This window comes from Mirounga leonina, unplaced genomic scaffold, assembly GCF_011800145.1.
Source record: "Mirounga leonina isolate KUSES-001 unplaced genomic scaffold, KU_Mleo_1.0 Mir_53, whole genome shotgun sequence".
NCBI lineage: Eukaryota > Metazoa > Chordata > Mammalia > Carnivora > Phocidae > Mirounga > Mirounga leonina.
Genome location: NW_023270807.1, coordinates 80,737,365 through 80,753,523, shown reverse-complemented (window position 1 = coordinate 80,753,523; position 16,159 = coordinate 80,737,365). Strand labels below are relative to the sequence as shown.

The 16,159-nt window shown below is 38.0% G+C and overlaps 1 protein-coding gene across 1 annotated transcript in view; it reads left to right on the top strand.

Moving 5' to 3' along the window:
- Window positions 1–16,159, top strand: part of THEMIS (thymocyte selection associated) — a 187,610-nt gene that overhangs the window by 97,854 nt on the left and 73,597 nt on the right. Inside the window, exon 4 of the mRNA XM_034990585.1 lies at window positions 2,674–3,722. Within this exon, the coding sequence (XP_034846476.1) occupies window positions 2,674–3,722 (1,049 nt within the window). The remainder of the gene's footprint in view (window positions 1–2,673; window positions 3,723–16,159) is intronic.

Below are 16,159 nucleotides of genomic sequence, written 5' to 3'. Positions count from 1 at the left end.
ACCTATTGTGTGCCAGGCAATATTCAAGACATTGGGCTATGTTGGTCAACAAAATAATCAATGACTGTTGTACCCACAAAGCTGTAGTGCCCAAATATAGATTGGGATCTAGGTTACATTCGGGTCCCTGTGTTCTGGTGGATCAATATAGAGCTCCCAGAAAGTCCTTAATGACATCCATCTACCAGTGTTTAACTGTTGCCTCAACTTGAGAAATGGCATGAGCCTATGATGCTTACCTAGCGCTAGTTCTACAATTCTTAAACCTCATTCATTTCTATCCAACTTGTTGAGATTTTAGAGTTTTTAAAATTACCTTGGGATGCAGGGAAGCCTGTGGCAACAATCTTAAAAGTTTGGGCATGTGAGGCATGTGGGTGGCTCGGTCGGTTAAGCATCTGCCTTCAGCTCAGGTCATGATCCCAGGGTCCTAGGATAGATTCCTGCACCGGGCTCTCTGCTCAGCAGGGAGCCTGCTTCTCCCTCTCCCTCTGCCTGCCACTCCCCCTGCTTGTGCTTTCTCTCTCTCTCTGTCAAATAAATAAATAAATAAATAAATAAATAAATAAATAAATAAATAAAATCTTCTAAAAAAAATTTAGGTATGCTAAGCTTTATACAATGAATTGATGAATGAGTGTGCTTTTAGTCTTCTTTTTATTTATTTATTTATTTATTTATTTATTTATTTATTTATTTATTTTTTTAAAGATTTTATTTATTTGACAGAGAGAGAGAGAGAACAGGAACACAAGCAGGGGGAGTGGGAGAGGGAGAAGCAGGCTTCCCGCCAAGCAGGGAGCCCGATGCGGGGCTCGATCCCAGGACCCTGAGACCATGACCTGAGCCGAAGGCAGACGCTTAACGACTAAGCCACCCAGATGCCCCCTTTTTATTTTTTAAATGAAGAATTTTTACAGATCTTCATCCTCTAGACAGCCATTGATTTTTTTTTCTGTTCTCTATTTAAGAATATAAAATAATACTTTTTATTTCTTTTTTTTAAGGTTTTATTTATTCATTTGAGAGAGAGAGAGAGAACTCACACAAGCAGGGGGATAGGCAGAGGGAGAGGGAGAAGCAGGCTCCCCGCTAAGCAGGGAGCCCAACGTGGGGCTCGATCCCAAGACCTGGAGATCATGACCTGAGCCGAAGGCAGACACTTAACCAGCTGAGCCACCCAGGCACCCCTAAAATAATGCTTTTTCATGTTATGTCTTCAGGAACTCTGTTACACAACATGTGCAAGTAATATGACACAAATTATAAAGTTACAGTTTCCAGATGGCTGCATAAAGTTAATAACATAAAAAGTAATAACAAGGTAATGCTTTTAAAGAGGAAATTCTGTTTTCAAAATTTTCCAAATTACTTGTTTTCAAAAGCATGCAAGGAAGAAAGTGTATTGACAGAAGAGTGGCTGGAGATATTGGGAAACAACAGTGGATTGTGAAAATGCTATAAAACATTACATGGTAGGAAATTGTTGAGAAAATATAAACCTTTATACAACCCTGTTAATAGTAACTTTATTTCTAATTCAAGACCATTATAACAATCTATGTGGGATAGTGCATGTACAGCAGATAAATACTTTTAGGACAATATTTTCAGTGTCTCTGTAGTCTCAAAGACTTCTAGGATAGAGGGTGCTCAGAAAGAATTTGAGATTTATTAGTCCCCAGTGCCACATTAGGCAAAGAATACATTGGTAAGCACCCCACCAGCATACCTAAGGCTCCTGAATGGCTCCTCTGCCTGGGACCCAACCTGTGATGCTCCTTTTCTATCCAGGTTAATGGAACATCAGCAGAGAAAGAATAACTTTCACACTGAAAAAGGATTGCATCTTGTTGTTCACTTCCATATATTAATCTTAAGTACCTTATATCCCATGATCTTGCAGTGTTGTTCTGTAGAAGGATAGAATTTTGTGTAAAGAATGTATGTCTTGGGCCTTATGCAGGAAGGGTCTTACTTGAAGTATTGAAATTTTCTTCTAAGATAATTTCATATATTATGGCTAGAGCTCAAGAGCATGACTTCAGATATTATAAACCTTCTGAAAAAGATACATACACACAGATATACATTTATAAATATGCACATATATTTATCTATGTTATGTGTGATAAAGCTATTTAAAAAAACAGGAGAATGATTAACTCTAGAATCAGGAGAATGGTTATCCCTAGGTTGTAGTGAGGAAGGTGAAATTTTGATAAGCTTCATAGGGCTCCAAGGGACAGGTTAATATCTCTTTTTTAAGCTGAGCAGTGAGTTTATGGGTGTTGATTTTACATATGATCTACTTCATTTTAAAATGTAAAAAAAAGAAAGTCACACATAAGAAATGTTATATCATGGACATCTGATTTTTTTTTTTTAAAGATTTTATTTATTTGAGAGAGAGAGAGAGAGCACATGAGAGGGTGGAGGGTCAGAGGGAGAAGCAGACTCCCTTTTGAGCAGGGAGCCCGATGCGGGACTCAATCCTGGGACTCCAGGATCATGACCTGAGCCGAAGGCAGTTGCTTAACCAATTGAGCCACCCAGGCTCCCGACATGATTTTTTTAAGTGGAATTTATCTATGGCACCAGGAGAGATTCTAATACTTTATCAAAGCAACATTGTGATGGACAAAATATCATAGTCTTTTTTTTTTCTTTCAGTCCGAAAAGATATAGTCCGCATCCTCCCCAGTTTAGATATTGAAGTCAAAGACATTACTGACAGTTACGATGCCAACTGGTTTCTTCAGCTATTATCTACACAAGATCTCTTTGAAATGACCAGTAAGGAGTTCCCCATAGTGGCCGAAGTCATAGAGGCACCTCAAGGAAACGAGCTTCCCAGAAGCATTTTACAGCCTGGGAAGACCATTGTGGTCCACAAAAAGTACCAGGCATCGAGGATCTTAGCTTCAGAAATTCGAAGCAATTTTCCTAAAAGGCACTTCTTGATCCCCACTAGCTATAAAGGCAAATTCAAGCGGCGACCCCGGGAGTTCCCAACTGCCTATGACCTTGAGATAGCAAAGAGTGAAAAGGAGCGTCTCCACGTGGTGGCCACCAAAGCCTTTCATCCCCCTCATGACGAACTGTCATCCGTATCTGTTGGGGACCAGTTTCTAGTGCATCACTCACAGACGACTCAAGTCCTTTGTGAGGGAATCAAAAAAGTGGTGAATGTTCTAGCCTGTGAAAAAATCCTCAAAAAATCCTATGAGACAACGCTGCTCCCTTTGTACATGGAAGGAGGTTTCGTAGAGGTGATTCATGATAAGAAACAGTACCAGATTTCTGAGCTCTGTGCGCAGTTCCGCTTTCCCTTCAACGTGAAGGTATCTGTGAGAGATCTTTCCATTGAAGAAGACATTTTGGCTGCTACACCAGGACTGCGGTTGGAGGAAGCTATCACAGACTCCTATCTACTTATAAGTGACTTTGCCAACCCCAGGGAGTGCTGGGAAATTCCTGTCAGTCGCTTAAATATGACTGTTCAGTTAGTTAATAGTTTTTCTAGGGACACAGAATCAGTTCTAGTCAGGACTCTGGTTGAAGAGATCACCGAAGAACAGTATTACATGATGCGAAGATATGAAGGCTCTTTCTCCCATCCCCCACCTCGCCCTCCCAAACATCCCTCAGTGGAGGAAACAAAGTTAACCCTGCTCACCTTAGCAGAGAACAGGGCTGTGGGTCTGCCTAAGTCTCCCAAGGTAAGGCTATGATTTTGTAGTTTTTCCTTTTTAGCATTTTCCTTGAGGCAATTTATTTCAAGTCTCTTCCGAGTTTGTTTTTTTTTGCTTACTTTTCTTTCTTTCATGCCATATTTGAAATGAGCCTTTCTGATGCACAGTAGATGAATGAACATCAACAGAGCATAAGCTGTTGCAGCGTTTTGTATTTTGATGCTTAACCAGTAGATGTGACAAGAAGTTTGTATTGAATTAGAAATAGCAGGGATGACATTTGGATATGATGACCCAAATTGCTGTCTCATTGGGTTTTGGTAATTAGGAATGTTTTATGAGGTGCCTCAGAAGCAAATCTCTTTTATTTTGGAAGTGCTGTTCTTTTTTCTAGGTAGAGTTGTTTTAATACTTCATCCAGGAAATGAGCATACAATAAGCTCCCTTCTTCGGAGGTGGTTTACCAGTGGCATGCATCTATAACACATGTCTTAATTTTGTTTTATGTGCAGAAAGATGTAAAAATATCTTGGCAGAACTGTGTGTGAGCATATGAGCATCTGCCCACATTCTGCCTATCTGAGGATTGTAATCTTTAACAGTTCTATTGAAAAACAAAATCAATAAAATTGCAGACAGTGTGAGATCGTAACAGAATCAACAACTCCATAACCATTGGAAAGGTTTTGGGAGGGGAGGGGTTTCGGCTTCATTTCTCCTTGAAGTCTTTGCCTCTTGAAAACTGCCTGCTGAGTACCTGGAAAGCAGTTGCCCTGACACCATGGAGTGTAGGTCGTTTATCTGGCCGGCAGTGGTTCTGTGGTGTGTGGAAGGAGTGCATTCTGGCCTGGCAGATGTTGTGCTAGCAGCTGGGGGAAACAAAGCAATTAGTAAAACAAAGAGAGATGCTGTGTTTACTCTCTATACTCAGGAATGATAGCAGCCTTGGGCTTCAAGTATGTGCGTTTGAAAATACTTTTAATGCTACATTTCAAAGATTGCATTCTGAGTGTGTGCTGGATAAATCCAGTAACAATCTTCAAACTCATCTTCACAAAAAAGATAAAAGCAGCAGAAATTTCCTTTCCAGAAAAAAACGATCTTGAAAGAGTCATTTTAAATTAAACAATTGTTTCCAAATAATGTTGATTAACAGGCTGCTATTAATGTCGAGAGTGTCTGGCTTCTCCTGTTTAATATATTTTTATTGCTGAATGGAATGATGTGAGAGATGGAATGATGGTCTCATTTTTAGTGGTAGGCAGAATAATAACCCCCCATGCCCTCCCAAGATGTTCGTGCCTAAACTTCCAGAACCTGTGAATATATTACATTAGATGGCAAGAGAGACTTTGTACATGTGCTTAAAATTAAGGACTTTGAGATGAGGAGATTATTCTGGATTAACCAGATAGGTCCCACTTAATCACAGGTCCTTAAAAGAACCTTTCCCAGTTGAGGTCAGGGTCAGAGAGAGATGTGACTCAGGGGAATGGTCACAGAGAGACAGTGTTGCTGCCTTTGAAGATGAAGGAAGGGAGAATTGAGTCAAGGGATGCAGATGTCTCTAGATGCTAGAAAAGTTAAGAAAACATTCTCCCCTAAAGCCTCCAGAAAGGAACACAGCTCTGATGTGATTTTGGGATACAGGTGGGGTTCGGTGGAGTGAGGTCCTGAGCTGACAACCAAGAAAGATTCAGCCAGCCTTCTGTTCTCTCATCAGCTCTGTCAGCACCTTCATTTTAGCCAATGAGACTTATGTAGGATTTCTGACTTACAGAACTGTCAGATAATAAATTTGTATTGTTTAAGGCACCATGTTTATGTTACAGCAGCAGTGGAAAGCTAATATAAGACAGAAGTTGAGCAGGAGGAATAAGTAAAACTTTACATAGAAAGATCTATATTTAAGTTAGAACTTGTTTTTTTGGCAAAGTGACTTTTTCTTTTTCTTTTTAATGAATTTATTAGCTCATGTACCCATGGAGAACCTAAGGGTACAGCTAACCTTCAGGGACAGTTGGAAGCAGTATTTTGAACATGGCCAAAGTGGGTCTTGCTTTTCATCACAGAGTTCTTTTCACAGACTAGTTTTATTCATACAGGGCACACTGCGATGATGGTTCCGGCATCATTTAGTCTCACCACTTGATAAAAATATCATCTCTTTGTTTGTTTTCAGCTTAAAAAGAGGGGGGCTTTGGAGCACAAGCCCATTTCCCAGTTCAATCAATTCATTGGCTACTCCATTTTACAGCCAAGATTGTCTCAAATGGTAGAGATAAGTGTGAAGTGTGTGAAGATCTGGAGATGTCCATTACAATCAGAAAGGAAGGAGTCGAAAATTCTAAACTACTAAGAAAGCATTCATAGAAAAAAATAGGTTGAAAGTTTTAAAAATGCCATTTCACAGAATGTCAGATGAAAATGATCCAAGTGTTTTATTTGGAGAGAAACTCACAAAACAGGTTATACCTAGGTTACTGATTTGGAGAAACCTCCAGACCCCCTCCTGAGTTTCTCCTTTACTCACACAACTGCACAATACTCGTGACACCAGATATGTGAGGTTTCTGACACCAAGCAGTTTGTTGCCACCAAGTGGGTGTCCTACAACTTAACTCAATTCCGAAACTACTTACTTGGAGATAGTGTCAGATCCCACATGTTAAGGTCTCAGTCCCTCAAGTCTGCCCTCCACTTCAGACACTATTTGCAAGTAGTAGGTCCTCAGGTTACCTACAACTTCTGTCTGAGAAGGCTACAGATTCCCACAAGCCCCTCATCAGGTTTAGTGAATTCCCTAGCACAGCTCAGAGAACTCAGGGCTTGGGTTTATTAGTTTATTAAAGGATATGATAAAGGATGCAGATGAATAGTCAGAGGGAGAGATATGCAGGGCAAGGTCTGGTAGAGTCCTGAACACAGGAGCGCCTGTCCTGTACAGTTGGGATACACTACCCTCCTGGTATATGGATATGTTTGTTAACCTGGAAGCTCTCCAAACCCCGTACTTTTGGGATTCTTGTGGAGGCTTCCTCACATAGGGATGATCAGTTATTAACTCCATTTCTAGTCCCTCTCTGCTCTCTGGAGAATTCCAGAGTGGACAGTGGGGGAAGGGCTGAAAATTCCAAGCTTCTAATTATGGGGTGATTTTTCTAGTGACCAGCCTCTATCCAGAAGCCCACCCAGAGTCGCCTCATTAGAACAAAAAATATTCCTATTACCCAGGAAATTCCAAGGGATTTAGGAACTCTGTGTCAAGAACCAAGGATAGAGACCAGTATATATATTTTCTAGTATCTCACTGTTACTAAAATAAAACTAATGTAATCTTCGACTAAATTCGTATGTGTAGGATTCCAGATCAACTGAATAATTCCTAGCTCCTTGTTCTCTGGTCAGACCCCACATGGCTTCTTTTGTCTATTTCTGAGTCTCACTTTTTTTTTTTTTTTAAGGTTTATGTATTTCAGAGAGAGAGCGAGCGAGAGATTACACAAGCGGGAGGGGCAGAGGGAAAAAGAGAATCTCAAGCAGTCTCCATGCTGAGCGTGGAGCCTGACATGGGGCTCGACCTCACGACCCTGAGATCATGATCTGAGCCAAAACCAAGAGTCAGATGCTCAACTGACTGTGCCACCCAGGTGCCCCTCTGAATCCCACTTCAAAGAATATTGAATAATAGAAGTTTGTTAAATGTTGAGTCATTTATTAAGATGTTAAAAAGTCCAGGAGACATTTTCATCTGAGAAATAGTTGAGGGAACTGAGTGATTGTCTAAGCCTGCATGACTTGGTGCTGGATGATACTGTTGTATACATTTAAAGAGCTACTCTGTGGCAAAGAGTGCATTCTGATTTTCTATTACAGCATTGGCTGAGAGTCAAAGGGAAGACAGTTTTGGTATAATATGTGGGAATAGGTTCCTTGTCCCCTAAAAGGTGAAAGCAGAAGCTAGGAAACCCTAGGTCAGTGATGTCATCAGGACACTTGTGCTCAGTTGAAAGTTTATCAGTCAGTTGAGAAGGGTCTATAATTCTTTGTTTATAATTAATTTCATCAATGCTAGTGTAGTGTGGTAGATAAAGAAATATATTTTCTCTGAAATCACTTTAAAATGGCAGAGAATGCTATAATTTACCTGTGCTCAGACCTACTGACCTCATTTTCAACACTTTTTCTTACCATGAAGATAGAAATCTGCTTAGTGGATCATTTGTGGAGTATAAACAGAAGCTCTGTCAGTTTCTGCATAATCTACTTGAAAAGTCTTACAACCTACTATTTCTTATCATCACAGTGTCATCTTTTCATATATTTCTTTTATGTTTCTTCTGATATCTACATTGAAGCTCTTCTATCTATGTATGCTTTTAGAAGTGATTGGTTAAAGCGCTTTTTATACTCCACAGGCAGGAAGCAGCCATTGAAAACAAGCCTCTAAGATTCTGACTTGCATATGGAATATTGCTTTAAATTCGGAGAACAATTTGTAAGGGTTGTTCAGAGTTTAAATATTCAAACCCACTTAACTCCTTAAAATACCTTATTCTATATGTAGGGAAGAGTATTAGATCCTCATTATGTAAATTTACTTATGCCTTCCCAGTGGGTCATTACTTTTCCTAGATCATTTCTTGTACTGTGAAACAACACGACAGATGCATGTGCTACCTGAGAGTATAGGTATCCACTGCCAGTGATGAACCCTACAGGTTCATCTTTAGAAATTAAGAATATATGAGGACAGGTTATAGAAACTAGGATAAATAGAAAGAACTGTTTTCCAGGGTAGAATTGCAAGTGCTCTCTAGCTTGAGCAATGCCTAGAATAAGGAAGGATCGATTGTAGTAGCACTTGAGAATTATAATATGGGTATGATCGGGGCAGGTGTAGGGTATGTGTGGGGTAGATATCACCAGAGATGACAGCACATCTCGAGGCCTAGGAAGTTTTACACGGAAGGACTTTATTGTCATTTTGAAAACATGATAACCGTTAGGGGGAATAATGGATGGGGTTTGAACAAAGGGATGAGAATGTCCTGAGTGACCCTTCAACATTCCTTTTGGGCTTATGACAATGTAGACATAACATCTTTAGGATCTTTGCATTCTGTTTCTTAATCAGATGAGAACAGTGTTATAAAATGACAAAGTAAATGGCTGGGCCTAAAAATGTTTTCTAAATGGGAGTGTTGTGGGGCCGACTCTCCTTTCCTGAGGGTTAGTATCCATGTCAAAAGTAGTTTCAGAAAAGAACATGTACTCACTGGGGTTTTTGCCTGTCGTGGATATATATGGCTATGACTTCTGAGTGCCACACAGGAGAAATGTAACTTCTGTATTCTGATGAAAGGGCCTATAACCAGATAGAAAAACAAACCTTTGGTTGAAAGATGAGATATTCTACTCCTTCAGAGACTGCACCTGGGACCAGAAATCTTGCATTTCACTAACTCTATTTGGCCATTTAATGCCCAAGTGTCCACTTTGCTGCTGGAATTTCTAGATTTCTGTCGGAAAAGAACACCCACAGGAGACATTAAGGCAAAGAGCAAGGGAGGCAGTAATGGCAAGGTAGTGTGATTTGAGCAGAAAACAAACCCAGTACCAGAATTAGAGTGAGAGCTGAAAAAGGCAGAGGGAAGCAGCAGTTTCTGGGAGGTGCAGAGAGAACACTTCACCAGCTGCTGCTGGGTGCTAAGACTCACTTCTGATCCGGTGTGACAGTTAGTGGCTGAAAAGTGTTAAAGAAACTATGCTACTAGGGTAAATCTAGATTATTAGAGAATAGTTCATATCCTCTGTTTTTGTTTTTGTTAACCTGATGTAGTATAAAGACAGTAGGAGCTTTTGGATTTGTAACCAACTCTACACTTTGAAGATTGATATCTATCTACTCATGATGCATTCTCTCTAACATAGAAGCTGTAACTCTGTTTCCCTGTGAATAGGGAAAAGTAACGTTTTAGCAGTCTTCAGAGACCAAAGGCAAAGATGGTGGAGCATGGACATACTTAAAAAATTGGGATTTTAAATCTCAGAAATAAGAAAGAGGGAACTTATGATCTTCCTTTAAAACATTGACAAATTTAGCATATTTTCAGCAGATATTTGAGCCATCCTCAAGGTTAAGGCACATAAAGATTAAGACACCATGGGTTTTGAGTTGCCCAAGATCTGTAGCCTAATTTAAAGGCATGAGCCTGTAAACAGCCAACTATATTAGGAGCAAGTAAAAAAAGTGGGAGGAGAAGGGAAAGGATGAATAAAGGAAGTGCTGAGTAGAAAATTAGCCAAAGTCCAGTTCCAGCTGAAACCCTGCAGGTAAAACTCTGTACCCAGTGGGAAGTGTGGAATAGTTACAAGTTCTTTTTGTGCTTCTGGAAATGAGAGAGTAAACAGAACTTTTAAAGTTTTCCTCTGACATAACATGTACTATATTAATACTTCTAGCTGGATAGCCAAAGAATTGCTTAAATGACATTTAAATGAAAAAAAATTAGTTAAAGTCAGGCTTAAGGCGACATGGCCTTATTTTCAGGAAATGTCAACCAAAAAATGAATGTTATTCAACTAATAATAAAATACTCATTTTCTCTAGAGAGTTTGTGTCCAAAGAACACTGTTTCCTCCTGGGAGGCTGAAGTGTACTCCTACTCGGAAATACTTGAATTAACCAAAATTTTGGCCCTCTTTGAGTTTTCAGTTGTCAGTGTTTGCAGCAGGGGAATGAGGAAAGACTGATAAAAAAACATTAGTGAATACTGCTCCTTGCATCCCTCTCCCATCTGTGGAGTCAAGAACTAAAATAACCAAATATGTGGTTATCACATTTTCAGTGTTAGTAATTATTATTTTTTAACTGCAAAAAAAGTCATTTAAAATTTTTGTTTATTTTCCCAGTGGATTGGCAAAATGATTGAATGAAACTTATAGTAAATCATTCCACATTAGATTTCTGGCTTTTATGGAGATTAGGATAGTTTTCATTTTTTTTTTTTAAAGATTTTATTCATTTATTTGAGACCGAGAGAATGAGAGACAGAGAGCATGAGAGGGAGGAAGGTCAGAGGGAGAAGCAGACTCCCTGCCGAGCAGGGAGCCCGATGCGGGACTCGATCCCGGGACTCCAGGATCATGACCTGAGCCGAAGGCAGTCGCTTAACCAACTGAGCCACCCAGGCGCCCAGTTTTCTTTTTTTTTAAGCATTCATAACCTGGAAATCCCTGTTTAGAAATGACCAGCTACCACTGAAGAATTAGTAATTTGGGAATGCTCAGTGCACAATATGTATAAAGTAAGGGCATTTGTATTGCCAACTTCCTATAACCCCTATAGGGATTCATTGATTCACTGAGTCTTTCATTTCCCTATGTATTCATTGAGTTGGGTGTGGGCTTACTAGATATTTAAGTTCTGTTCTTTGAGCTCACTACCTTTTCTTTTGTTTTTTAAATTTTCAAAAACTCTAAAGAGTAGCTGGAGAAATCTAGAGGAGGTTAGTTCCAGCTGGCTTTGCAGTTTCAAAAACTGATTTATCTGAGTTTTCCATTACTATATCAGTTCTGAATTTATTTTAGAATAAAAACCTTACTTAGAAATAAATTGATAAGACATAAGCTATATATTTGAGCAAATAAGTTTTCCTACAACTCACAGTTTCTTGCAAGTGAACCATTACTTTTAATCTTTTGGTTGTGTTTCCAGACCTATATAAATGAAAACATTTATGTTTTGCTTCCCAAATCCAATTTCCTGGGTAAATGTTAAGATAGAAAATAAGCACAAGAGTGCTATGAAAGAATGTGTAAGGATAGGCTTCCTAAAATCAGTATTTTTTTTAAGTTAAAAAGTAGAAAACTTAAGAAAAAGATTGTTCTCTGTATTAGAAGACAGTAGTAAGTAAGAATGAACATAGAATTTAAGAGACTAGAGGGTCCGTAAAAACTCTAAAAATTCAAAGAGAAAGAAATGATTAATACTAATGCATTATTTAAGGACAAACTCTCAGCCAGCCTATTACAGCACTAATTTTTTTTTTTTAATCATACTTCATCCAGAATCTAACCTCAATATGATCATGATGTCTTGGAAAACCTCTACTTAGTACTTAATTATCAATATACACTTCTAATAGAACAAGTTGCTTTTAGCTATTTTGTAAGATATGCCATTGTTTAAGACATTTACCATGAACCAGTCATACAGCTCATTTAAAATTTGGTGAGGAGAGAAAAAAATTAGAGGAAATCCTGTAAGATCATAAGGCCATTGACTGCAAAATTAGCCAAATGAATAAATAAATAAATAAATAAATAAATATATATATATATATATATATATATTAGACCACAAGAACTATATAATGTCTATTGTTATTTATGCAGACAAAGAATTGAAAGGGGTTGATCGTAAAATTGTGGAGTTACACAATATATAAAAAGCAAGAAATATCAGTTCTCCTAGTGTAAGAGATAAGAATGTAATTTTAACTTGTGATGTTAAGCTTATTTAGATCACTAAACTTTATATAACATTTGTCCTTAATGGAAATTTGTTGTTTCCGATGCTTTCCAGACCTTAGCTAGTGTTTAAAAAGTGCTTCCTTACTAGTTATGAAATAGGATAAAATACCAAGTCATATGAATTGTCTAATCCAAGGATGGGAATTGCCCTACCCAAGATATTTTTCTCTTCATTGCCTCTGGTTCTAGCTTCTCCTCTGATCTGTAATCATTTCTGTATTTTTCCATTCGCACTAGACTCTTCTCAAGCCGAATTTGCTCTCACAGGGTTGACAGGCATCCTGTGTTCAATAAAATATCATAAGGTCTATGATCCAGGCTGCTCAGTGTTCTCTAATTAAAAAACTACTTGCCCATTACTGAATTCTTCCTCTGTTCCTGGCATTATGCTAGGTGCTTACATGTATTTTTATCTTATTTAATCCTTCACACAGCTTCATGAAATGGGTGCTGTTATTATCCCTGTTTTGCAGATGAGATGAATGAGGCTGAAAGGTATGTAATGTATCCTGGTTGGCAAATTTTGTGGTCAATCCTTAGTCCTCATATTATTTTTTTTCAATTCCAGTATAGTTAACATACAGTGCAATATTAGTTTCAGGTGTACCATATGGTGATTCAGCTTCCATACATCACCAGGGCTCATCATGATGAGTGCATTCCTGAATCCCTATCACCTGTTTAACCCATTCCCCCACTAACTTCCCCTCTGGTAACCATCAGTGTGTTTTCTATGGTTAAGAGTCTGTTTCTTGGTTTCTCTCTGTCTCCCTTTCTCTTTTTTTCTTTTGCTCATTTGATTTGTTTCTTAAATTCCACATATGAGTGAAATCACGTGGTATTTGTCTTTCTCTGACTGGTCTATTTCTCTTAGCATTATATTCTCTAGTCCATCCATGCCATTGCAAATGACAAGATTTCATTCTTTTTTATGGCTGAGTGATACTCCATTATCCATATATATATGATATACATATACCACACCTTCTTTATCCATTTTTCTATCAGTGGACACTTGGGCTGTTTCCACAGTTTGGCTGTTGTAAATAGTGCTGCAGTAAACATTGGGGTGCATATGTCCCTTTGATTTAGTATTACTGTATTTTTTGGGTAAATACCCAGTAGTGTGGTTACTAGATCACAGGGTAGTTCCATTTTTAACTTTTTGGGGAACATCCACACTGTTTTCCACAGTGTCTGCTCCAGTTTGCATTCCTACCTACAGAGCATGAGGGTTCCTTTTTCTACACATCCTCACCAGCATTTGTTGTTTCTTGTGTTTTTGATTGTAGCCATTCTGACGGGTGTGAGATATCTCACTGTAGTTTTGATTTGCATTTCCCTGGTGATAAGTGGTGTTGAGCATCTTTTCATATGTCTATTGGCCATCTGTATGTCTTCTTTGGAAAAATGTTCATGTCTTCTGCCATTTTTAATTGGATTATTTTGGGGTGTTGAGTTGTGTAAGTTCTTTTAGAGGGGACATTCCTCAACATAATAAAGGCCATATATGAAAAACCCATAGCTAACATCATACTCAATGGGGAAAACCTGAGAGCTTTTCCCCTAAGGACAGGAACAAGACAAGGATGTCCACTCTGACTCCTTTTATTCAACAAACTACTGGAAGTCCTAGCCACAACAATCAGACAACAAAAAGAAATAAAAGGCAACCAAATTGAAAGGAAGAAGTAAAACTTTCACTATTTGCAGATGACATGATACTATGTATAGAAACCCTGAGAGACTCCACCAAAAAACTACTAGAACTGATAATTCAGTAAAACTGCAGGATGCAAAATCAATATGCAGAAATCTGTTACATTTCTATACATTAATAAGCAGCAGAAATCAAGGAATCAGCCTCATTCACAATTGCAAAAAAACCAATAAGATACCTAGGAATAAACCTAAACAAAGAGGTGAAAGACCTGTACTCTGAAAACTATAAAACACTTAACGAAAGAAGTTGAAGACAACACGCAAAAAAAAGGGAAGACATTCTATGCTCATGGGTTGGAAGAACAAATATTATTAAAATGTCTATACTACCCAAAGCAGTCTATACATTTAATGCAATCCCTATCAAAATACCAACAGCATTTTTCACAGAACTAGAACAAACAGTTCTAAAATTTGTATGGAACCACAAATGACCCCAAATAACCGAAGCAGTCTTGAAAAAGAAAAGCAAAACTGGTGCTATCACAATTCCGGACTTCAAGTTATATTATGAAGCTTTAATAGTCAGAACAGTGTGGTACTGGCACAAAAGTAGACACACAGATCAATAGAACCTAATAGAAAACCCAGAAATAAACCCACAATTATATGGACAATTAATCTTCAACAAAGGAGAAATGAATAGACAATAACAAAAAGACAGTCTCTTCAACAAATGGTGTTGGAGAAACTGGTCAGCTACATGCAGAAGAATGAAACTAGACCACTTTCTTACACCATACACAAAAATAAACTTAATATGGATTAAAGACCTAAAAGTGAGACCTGAAGCCATAAAAATCCTAAAAGAGAGCCAGGCAGTAATGCCTCTTGACATCAGCTGTAGCAACATTTTTCTAGAATGTCTCCTGAGGCAAGGGAAATAGAAGCAAAAATAAACTATTTGGACCACATCAAAATAAAAAGTTTCTGCACAGCAAAGGAAATAATCAACAAAACTGAAAGGCAACCTCCTGAACGGGAGAAGATTTTGCAAATAACATATCCAATAAAGGGTTAGTATCCAAAGTCCTCATATTATTTGAATACTATGCAGTAAATGGCATAGTTGAACACTCCCTCCTTTTGTTTTATGGAACATCATGCCCTTCTGGTTTTCTTGTGCTGTCGTTAGTGGTTGAATTTCCTCCTGGATTTTTGACTGGCTCTCCCTCTTGTGGTCTCCCTTAACTATAAGTATCTGAATGCTTTAGAGCTTAATCCTTAGTATCTTATCTATCCAGGCTCGCTTTTTAAGTCTCCATCCGTACTCACAAATTCCTTATTTTATACCTATAAAACAGCTCTCAAAATTAGTCACATGTATGGATTTATTAAGAAAAACAACTGGAAATGAACTTATATTTTTCCTTTAAAATCTACTTTAATGCTTAGATGTCATCTCCTAAAGAAAGTTCAGTCTTTGAGAGATAGTAGCCTGTGACATTGTGTCTGGTCTTTTGAAGTTATCAGAGGTCAGAGAAGTGACCAGGTGAAGACAGACACTTCCTTCTGATGTTTTGTAAATGTAGGTTTATCATGCTTAGGATTTTTTTTTTTAATTGCTCCAGTGATGGCAAAAAGCAGGAAAGTACCTTAAACTTTCTAAGAGATGTTAGAATTTTAGGGAAGGCCTAAGGCCATTCCTGGCATCAGCAGAAAGCTTTTTAGTAACAATTCAAGTTTCACTGAAATAAACTTCAGGAGCTGGACCTCAAACAAGGACTAGGACCAGTAATTTTGGAATTCCACACCAAGTAGGTGATAACACAAGGTCGAGAAAGACTGTCAAGCCTTTTCTTCATCAAGGGAGAGATGAGCCTACTAAAGAGAAGAGGACTGTTAAGGATCAATATGTAAAGAGTTCAGAATAATGGACACATCATTAATAAACCAAGAAAAAATCGGAGTATATTACTGCTACATAGAGGAAAACTAGAAGTATATAATTGCAATAAAAGATTGAAGATAAAGATTTAAAATCTATTTTTTGCATTTCTTTAGATATTACTATAATTGTATATTGTATGTAAAATGCTCTTAATTATTTATACCTATAATTATTTTAAAATGTTAAGATAATGATTATTACTGTAATTGTTTACACTTATTTTAGCTCCATAGATGTAAAGCCTTAATTGCATGCCATTTGCTGTGATAAGCACTGGAGACACATTAAGAGAATGAAACACAGTACCTAAGCT